At 40.4% G+C, this 9979-nt stretch overlaps 2 protein-coding genes across 2 annotated transcripts; both read left to right on the top strand.

Moving 5' to 3' along the window:
• The first annotated feature begins 358 nt into the window (after positions 1-358).
• Positions 359-5878, top strand: LOC138001105 (uncharacterized). Its single transcript, XM_068847769.1, has one exon. It carries the CDS (start codon positions 359-361, stop codon positions 5876-5878), a length of 5520 nt encoding a protein of 1839 aa, XP_068703870.1.
• A 674-nt stretch (positions 5879-6552) lies between these two features.
• Positions 6553-8236, top strand: LOC138001104 (CD27 antigen-like). The gene is made up of 2 exons (XM_068847768.1): positions 6553-6558; positions 7736-8236. The coding sequence occupies exons 1-2, from the start codon at positions 6553-6555 to the stop codon at positions 8234-8236; spliced, it is 507 nt and encodes a 168-aa protein (XP_068703869.1).
• The last annotated feature ends 1743 nt before the right edge of the window (positions 8237-9979 follow it).

Raw genomic sequence — 9979 nt, 5'->3', positions numbered from 1 at the left:
TAGCGGCTCGAAAACTGTATCGCCAACAATCCGTGATTAGAATTTGTTAGGTGACGTCATAGACATGATTACGCAACTTAAGTCACTTGCTAGTAAGAGGAATTGAGAGAAACTGTGAGATACCACTGGGTAAATATCTTTGCTTGATTATAAGGGATAACTGTTTTTCATATCACTAACGCGATTTGCTGTAATTTAGATTTTGAACCCTATTCAACCTCCCTTGTGAAAAGTACAGCGACTGACAGAAAGCTGGTGTAATAAATGGAGTTGTTTAGAACCGTGGTTAGTTAATCCTCGCTAGCAATACATTCAAAATCCAGTGTGGTTAGCTACTAAGCGACGACTGGAACAGAAGATGACCGACAAAGCTAAGAATTCACGGCGAATTGCTAAGGGAAACTTCACACGAAAGCGGAACATTTTGATCAAGTCCATAGAGACAAGCCAAGGAATCGAGGTAGTAGAAACCAATTACTCAAAACTTGTTGATGCATGGGAAGAACTGGAAGGGAAGCACTTAGAGTATGTTAACTTCCTGACTGACGAGCATTTAGTGGACGAAGAAGAAATCTGGATGACGGAAGTCGAGGAAAAATATTCCAATGCATTTAATCGTAAAGTGAAATATGTCGAAAATGTCACTACAAGCGAAAAGGCAACGCGCGAGCACGCGGCTCGTCAAGAGGCCATTGACAACGCAAAAGTTAAAAGGAACACTGCGCGCGCTGTTTTCGAAGCTTCTTACGAAAGTATTTCGCACGCGTTGCAGTCAAAAGAAATGCCCAATTTTGCGTTAAAAGACTTACAGAAACAAATAGAAGATCAATTTCAAGATTGCAAAACCTTTAACGCTGAACTGTTAGAATTATTGCCCTTTGAATCAGCCGAATCTGAGATGCAATGGATAGCTAAAATCCAAACCTATTATTACGAAATTGTTGAACAAATTGTAGTTAGATATACTAACGTAAAAGAACAAGAGCAGATAAAACAGGAATCTGACGCGACTTCTTCCTTTCTACACCTGGAAAAGGTAAAAATGCCGCACTTTGATGGAGAACTACGTCATTACCCTCAGTTTAAAAGAGATTTCAACAAACAAGTCATGCCACAAATTCGTGGAAGAGATGCCGCATATGTGCTACGCTCTTGTCTTGGAAAAGAACCCGAAGGCCTGGTAAAGAGCATAGACGACGATGTGCAAGAAATGTGGCGAAGACTGGACGAAAAGTATGGAGATCCAGCCAAAATTGCAGACGTTATCATTGACGGCATACGTAGATTCAGAACACTTAAGGAAGGAGAAGATAAACGTTTCATCGAATTCGTGACTCTTGTAGAAGACGGATACAGAGACCTCACAAGACTCGGTCTAGAAGCGGAAATTACAACAACGAGTTCGGTCAGTATTATAGAGAAAGCTTTATCAACAGACATCAGAAGAAAATGGGCAGAAATGGTTAGTTGTCACGGAAGTCACATCGACAAATCAAAAAAGTTCCCTAGTCTTCTTGAATTTCTGCAAAATCAAAGGAGTGCTATTGAATACGACAGTGCTTCTCTTCGGACGACGACCAACAATCAACATTACAGAGGCACATCGCACTATACAGAAGGCGTCGAGGAAGTAAGCAAAGAACCCAAACCAAAATGTCTGATTCATGAACACGGAAGACATTGGACAGCAGACTGCAGAATTTATTTAGCCAAGCCAATAGAAGAGAAAAAGACGATCATCAAAGATAAACGAGCCTGTTGGTCGTGCCTAAAGATCGGTCATCGACAACGTACATGCAAATCAAGGAAAGACTGTGGTGTAGGCGGCTGCACAAGAAAGCACCATCCATCTATACACGAGACGGAAGAAACACCTCAGCAAGTCTCAGCCTCAGCAAACGTATGCCACAATACAAAAATTGACACCTGCCTGTTACAAGTACAAAGAGTTAAAACCAAAAGAGGAGAAGCTAATATAATGTGGGATAACGCCGCATCACTTTGTTTTATCACAAACACTAAAGCAAAGCAAGAGAAACTTAAAGGATCCAAAGTCGAACTTTCAGTCATCAAAGTTGGAGCACAGAGCGAGAAGATTAAGACCAACAAATACAAGGTACCTCTTATAGATAAGCAAGGTCACGTCATCGAATTCGAAGCTTACGGCATCGAAAGGATCACCTCAGACATTGAAAGTGTTAACATAGACGACATAGTACATCTTTTCAAGAACGTCACAAAGGAAGAAATCGAGCGACCCTCAGGACCTGTGGACATTTTAATCGGTTACGAATATGCAGCCTATCACCCGGAAAGAGAACAAAACATCGGTCATCTTGTGCTCTTAAGGAATCGTTTCGGGCGATGTATTGGAGGAACGCACCCGTTACTTAAAGAATCACATCTGTATCACGATTTCATCAATGCCAGAGTCAACACAGTTGTAGGCAAAATCAATATAGAAGACTTTTACAAAATTGAGAACCTTGGCGTAGAATGCAAACCGAAATGTGGAGGATGTAGATGTGGAAAATGTTCCTTAGGCGCGAAAGACTGCACTATTCAAGAAGAGCGAGAGCTGGAACTAATCGAACGAAATCTAAACTTTAACAAAGAGGAAAATCGCTGGGTCGCTGAGTATCCCTGGATCAAGGATCCTCAGAATCTTCCTGACAACCGGAAGGTCGCTTTCGCGAAACTGATAACGACCGAGAAACGTCTAAGAAGGAACACCGAACACGCAAAAGTGTATGACAACCAGATAAAAGACATGGTAACTAGAGGAGTTGCAAGGAAACTCTCCAAAAAGGAACTAACACTCTACAAAGGACCGGTGCATTATATCGGACATCATGAAGTTCTCAAGCCTGATTCCAAATCTACCCCAGTGCGCATAGTGTTCAATAGCAGCGCCAATTACATGGGTCATATCTTGAATGAGTATTGGGCTAAAGGTCCTGACCTACTCAATAACTTATTGGGAGTCCTTATACGTTTCCGAGAGAATAAAGTAGCCTTCATTGGTGATATTAAAAAGATGTACCACACTGTGAAGATGACAGAGTTAGATCAGCACACCCACCGATTTCTGTGGAGGGATATGGATAGTACAAGAGAACCCGACACATACATAATGCTCAGAGTTTCATTCGGTGACAAGCCGTCAGCTACAATTGCAACCGTTGCTCTGAGAAAAACCGCAGAGATGTCAAGAGAGAAATACCCAGAAGCAGCAGATATAATACAAAGAAATACGTACATGGACGACATAATCGAAAGTACGGACGATCGCAAACAAGCTATTAAACTGACTCAAGATATCGAGAAGGCTATTATTAAAGGAGGATTTGAAGTCAAAGAGTGGATGTTCTCAAGCGATACTGACAGACAAGAAAAAACAAATATACCGATCGAGGAACAAACAGAAAAGATACTTGGAGTTAAATGGAGTCAATCAGAAGATCAACTGTGTTTCGAAGTCAAGGTTAACTTTACTACCAAGCGAATACATACTTCAAGGTCTACGAGCGATATCGTCCCCACCCAAGATCCCCAACAGCTCACAAAGCGTATAATCTTGTCACAGATCAACAGCGTGTATGATCCCCTAGGGTTGGCAGGACCATTTACAGTAAGGGCCAAAATTCTTTTACGCCGTTTGTGGGGAACTGAACCGAAACTTGACTGGGACGACCCTATACCCGAGGAAAACCAACAGAATTGGTCTATTTTCTTCAACGATTTGAAAGACATGAATCAAATCAGATTTACGAGATGCCTTAAACCAATGGATGCTATTGGCGACCCCATTCTCGTTGTGTTTAGTGACGCATCCAAAGACGCATACGCTGCATGTGCATATGTACGGTGGCAAAGAAAGAATAACCAATTTGAGAGCAATTTAATACTGTCCAAAAATCGTCTTGCACCAATAAAAAAGATGTCCATTGACCGTATAGAACTGTGTGGAGCGGTACTGAACAAACGCCTAAAAGTGTTCATAGAAAAGGAATGTAGATATCGCTTTGAAAAGATCTACCACATCGTAGATTCTCAGATTGTACATGCCATGATACAGAAAAGCTCATACGGGTTCAACACGTTCGCCGCCACTAGAATAGGTGAAATACAGGAAGGAACAAACCCTGAAAACTGGTATTGGGTAGAGAGTAAATATAACATAGCTGACTGTTTGACAAGAGGCAGGAAGCCCGATGACATTGGACTTGAAAGCACATGGCAAAAGGGTCCCGATTTTCTTAAACAAACAGAAGACAAGTGGCCAATCACTCGTGATTACTTGGAGCCAAAACTATCCGAAGTAATCCGGACTACAATGGTAACGAAGATAGAAGGAACTCATGATACCCTAGCGTTACGAATTGACATCGCCAAATATTCGAGTTACGGCAAACTACTACGTGTCACTGCAAGAATTTTGAAATTTTACAGCAAATTTCCCAAACCGTCATTTAAAAGCGCAACGCAAGAACTGACACCTGAAGATATTAAAAAGTCAGAGATTTTCTGGATCAAAGAGATTCAGCAGAACATGAGAAATGATATTGAAAATGGCAAGTACAACCGTTTGTGTCCTATCACACGCAAAGACGGCATCTATGTAGTAAGCAGTCGTACTGCAAAGTTACAAACAAATTACGGTGACAACGAAGTTATATTACTACCATATGATCATCCGTTCTCACATCTCTATGTAGCACAAACTCATGCAAGAGGACATCATGGCATTCTAACTACTGCCAGCAAAGTGCGCACCAAATATTGGATACCCAAACTCCTTAAGTTGGTAAAATCGATTAAGTTCAGATGCGTTATCTGCAAAAAACTTGCTAAGAAAACAAGTCAGCAAGTGATGGGCCAATTACCTGAAGACAGATTGAAGCCAGCACCGCCATGGTACAGTACAGGAATTGATCTTTTTGGTCCCTTTAAAATTCGGGACGAGGTAAAGAAGAGAACGTTCTCTAAAGCTTATGGAGTAATATTTAATTGTCTCGGAACAAGAGCTGTTTATCTGGATCTGGCAGCAGATTATAGTACAGACAAATTTCTGATGGTACTCAGAAGATTTGTGTCCCTAAACGGATATCCATCCAAGCTATTGTCTGACAACGGTACTCAACTAATTGCAGCAAGTAAGGAACTAACCGCTATAACAAAAACATGGGATTGGAAGAAAATTAAGGAATATGGCGTCATGAAAGGATTGCAATGGATCTTCACCCCAGCAGATGCCCCATGGCAAAATGGAGTAACTGAAGCTCTTATAAGATCGGTCAAGCGAGCAATTGAATTCTCGGTTGGTGAAAATGCTTTAACCTTCTCTGAATTGCAAACAGTTTTATTCGAGATTGCCAACTTGCTGAATGAAAGACCAATAGGGCGACACCCAACATCCCCTGAGGACGGAGCATATTTATGCCCAAATGACTTACTGTTAGGCAGAGCCACAAGCAGGATACCAAATGGCCCATTTGATGAAAACGCGAACACCCAAAAACGTTTCACGTTCGTCCAGACAATTGTTCATACATTCTGGAAAAAATGGAACTCGAACTACTTCCCAAGCTTGATATTAAGGCAAAAATGGCACACATCTCACCGAAATTTGAAAATCGGAGACGTAGTTATGATACAAGATTCCAACTTAGTGAGAGGAAACTGGAAGCTTGGAAAAGTGTCAAATGTTTACCCAGGTGCAGATGGGAAAGTGCGAAGAGTAGACGTGCAATACAAGAATCTCACCGTAAACGAACCTATGAAGCAATACCAAGGCAAAGGATATGTCACTGTTCAACGTCCTGTACAGAGACTTGTATTACTTATACCGATTGATGAAAACAAAATGAACTTCTAAGTGAACTCTCAGATACTATTTACTATGATTACTGTAACCTTTTTTTTGGCGGGGGAGTGTATCGCCAACAATCCGTGATTAGAATTTGTTAGGTGACGTCATAGACATGATTACGCAACTTAAGTCACTTGCTAGTAAGAGGAATTGAGAGAAACTGTGAGATACCACTGGGTAAATATCTTTGCTTGATTATAAGGGATAACTGTTTTTCATATCACTAACGCGATTTGCTGTAATTTAGATTTTGAACCCTATTCAACCTCCCTTGTGAAAAGTACAGCGACTGACAGAAAGCTGGTGTAATAAATGGAGTTGTTTAGAACCGTGGTTAGTTAATCCTCGCTAGCAATACAAAAACCGTTGGAATTTTCTCAATCAAACAGGTTTCCTCATGTTTCTCATCGCTCATTTCATCCCTCCAAAGAGCAATAGCTCTGTAAAAATAATTTCCATTTCCTCTAACAACGTCTTCTCTCCTTTGAGGAGGTATATTTCCAGAAGCCATAATTCGTTCACGCAAGACGTAACTAATAAGAAAACAGCCTAGATACACGTAAACACAGCTAAAAGGGATTGTACCTAATTTTGTCATATTTCGAGACCATGACGAAATGTTAATTTCACAATAAACAGCAATAAACCTTACGGATCCTCACCCGAGCAAGGTTAACCCTATGGAGGTATGTCTATGACAAAATTCAATTGTCAGTATTTGAAATAAAATCGTCCTAATCATGAATGCATCAATCTAAAGCTGAATGGCAACTAGCCGATTCTGCAAATGGTCATCACGGAAAGAGGCATAACGCAGAGAGGAATACCGCAAAAAGCCATAACGCAAATAGCCATAAAGCATACAGTCATAACGCAAATAGGCATCACGCAAATAGCCATAACGGGAACAGGCAAAACGCAAGTAGGCATCACGCGAAAAGGCATGACGCAATGACGCATAACGCAAATGGCCATAGCGCAAAAAGGGTAACGCAATGAGGTATAACGCAGAGCCATAACGCAGAGGCATAACTTAAACAGGACAAAAAAGTTCGATAGCGATTATATGTTCTTTCCCTTGAACAATCAATTGACGTTTTTTTAGAGCTGAAATTATTTACGGAGTACCTTATGCCTTTTGCGTTATGCTTTGCTGCATTATCCCTTTCTACGTTATGCCTCTTTGCGTTATTCCTCTTTATGTTATGGCTATTTGCGTTATGCCTATTTGCGTTATGCCTCTCTGTGTTACGTCTCTTTCCGTGATGGCCATTTGCAGAATCGGCTTGTTACCATTCAGCTTTGGATTGATGCATTCATGATTTGGACGATTTCATTTCAAATACTGATCATTGAATTTTGTCATAGATATACCTCCATATAACCCGAGTAAATTTTATCTCATATTTCACGGTTATTCAAACAAAAACTTACATTTGCCACGTATCAACATTGCCCAAATCGATTTGGGATAAATCTGTGTCGAAAAAAGCGTTGATCTCTCTCTAAAATCATTTTTTGGACGTCGAAATAAGTTTCCGCCATGCATTTTCTTGTAGCGACTTGCAATGTTTGCCCCATAGCGATCCCAGAAACCTCTGCGTATAAAGGGGAAAACGATTACTGGCAACTCAATCAATCATTCCTTGTATTGAGGACTTGTATTGAGGATTGTGACAAGAGCAAGTTTAACACGTTACCATGGAAGTTTACCTCAATTTATTGGTGCTAATCAGGTTTTGAACAAGTACTGCTCAGGTTACAATCTATTCTATTTTTAATTTAATGCAAACTATATGCATTAGAAAATGGGTTGTTACCTAACCAATTTAGTTTATCTAAGTTTATTCTTTTCTTTCTTAGGGTTTGATTGAGTGCATTCAACAGTGTGAGCCAAACTTTTTTTATGTCACCTGGCCAAATGGTAGCTTTAAAGACTGTTTACATTGTTCACTGTGCCACCCTGGTTGGGGATTGTACCCAAATTGTGGAGAACATATAACATATCCACCGACTGACATTCACTGCGAAAAATGTGTCTATGGAAAGACGTTTTCAGAAGCGTATGATTACAGCGGGTGCAAATCATGTCATAAATGTGCAGAGCATGAAATAGTCAACAAGAATTGCACCGGTGAGTCTGACACAGTTTGCAGTGGGACTTGTATCCAAGGATATTTCTACCGCAGTTTAACTCGTGACTGCCAAAAGTGTTCTTACTGTTGCAACGATGGCAAAGATGAGGAAAAGCAGGAATGCATCGAGCAGGGATTAAAAGCTACTCATCGATATTGTGCTCCAAGACCGTCAGATAAAAGATGTGGACCAGCTCCAACATCACTGGCTAAGATAATCAAAATTTAGTATTTGTGGGGAGTTCTAGGGCCCGTTTCTCGAACGTCGCCTAACTTTTCTGGCCATTTTCGAGTGTCACAATTCCATCTGGAACAGAAAGGATTTCAAGGGGTACTCTGACGAAAATCGCATCTTTCCTATCTAAGCAATTCTGAAACATAAACAAGTAGTCTGTGTGAGAAGAAAAATGCTGTTTACTTTTTTCAAATATTTATTATATTACTTTCATTGTTCATTTCAGTTTACAGTGTCCCCAATTAGCGCTCCAGCACTAGAACGACTAGACACTTAAATAAAGTTCCTTTCCTTTCCTTTCCTTTCCTTTCCTTTCCTTTCTTTTTATCTCTTTTCGTTCCAGAGATATTCGAGTTGTTAAAATATGCAAATTAGCCAAGTGATGACGTCATACACTCAATCGAATTTTGTTCAAATATGATGAAGAGATATCTCAGCCAGTTTGAATCAGAAATTTTTGATTTTTTGCAGTACGATTCTACTAAATGTTCTCCACAATATGAGCTTAACAGTTCTGTTACCATGGCATCATACTGGGTTCCAGACCTCCCCCATATTAAAAGCTTTTCTGGCCACCTTTGGCATTCCATTTTGATATTTGCTAACAGCACTTCATACGCATGATCCAGCAAGCATATAAATATGTCAGCTCGAGTTTGTGGCCTTGTTTAACATTTTTCAAGCTGAAAATCACTAACATATTGAAATCAAGTGGGTGGGGACTGGAAAAGAGTGAGTTGCCATGGGAACAGCATTTTTTATAGTCATAGGTGTGTTTCCTGTAGAACTATTAGACTACCAATTTTCAATGGTCTGCGCTGCAAACTGGCCAAGGTAGCCCTATTTATATACTCAATATAATATTGGGTTGAGTGTATGACATCATCAGTCATCTCATTTACATATTTTACCCATTTTTCAATATTTACTTAAATATCTCCAGAACTAGTGCAGGTATTTGCAAACGGTAAATGGCGTTTTTGTTCTTTCATGGAATTCTATGTGATACACTCAAGAAATCAAGGGGTAAAAATTTGATCATAGTACCACTTCAAGTCGCCAAACTCCACAGTCTGGCTTTGCTTTTTGTTGCCTTGAAAACATGGTGAAAAAATCGGCTTTCCAAAGCTTGCGGTTAGCAGTTTCACGAATGACTTTTCCGACACGAAAACTTTTGGGAACGTTTGAGAAGCGGTCCCCAGGAAACTCTCGGGCCCACACATTTATCAGTGTGGCCATGGAGTGGTATTCGTAATCTAATTGAATTTGAGAAACATGGTTAAGACTGATCGAGCTAAATTTATCTGTCAAAAGAACTTTTAACTACCGGCCAACAGAAGACATTGCAAGTTATGCAATGAAGTCTCCCTTGGCTTCAAATTGTCTCCATTACTTTGTTCGACCGTTTTTGGACTTTGGACTTTTGGGGGGGTCACGATTTGGCTGCGCATGAGTAAGATTTTTTCGCATCGTAGACACTTTTCACAGAAGGCAGCCTAAGTAGGATTCGAACTCGGTATCTCCTCATTGAGGGTCATGGAGGAAGAATGGGAAGGGGGGTGGGGGGGGGGGGGGGCAAGGAGCAATCCCATTTCCCATTTCCAAGTTTGGACAAAATCTGTGTTCCAGTGGCAAGTTTTCTTAGAAATCCCAGTCCCTGCTACTAAAATCCCAACCGGAGAAATGATAGGGAAAATATAATTTTAGGACATCGAAAGTGTTGTACGAAAAAGTTAA

This window comes from Montipora foliosa, chromosome 4 (genome assembly GCF_036669935.1).
Source record: "Montipora foliosa isolate CH-2021 chromosome 4, ASM3666993v2, whole genome shotgun sequence".
In the NCBI taxonomy this organism is placed as follows: Eukaryota; Metazoa; Cnidaria; class Anthozoa; order Scleractinia; family Acroporidae; genus Montipora; species Montipora foliosa.
The sequence above is the reverse complement of the archived record's forward strand: the minus strand, read 5'-3'. Positions and strand labels throughout refer to the sequence as shown.

Coding starts and splice junctions, on each gene's coding strand:
- LOC138001105 (XM_068847769.1), top strand. CDS start 359: ATGACCGACAAAGCTAAGAATTCACGGCGAATTGCTAAGGGAAACTTC.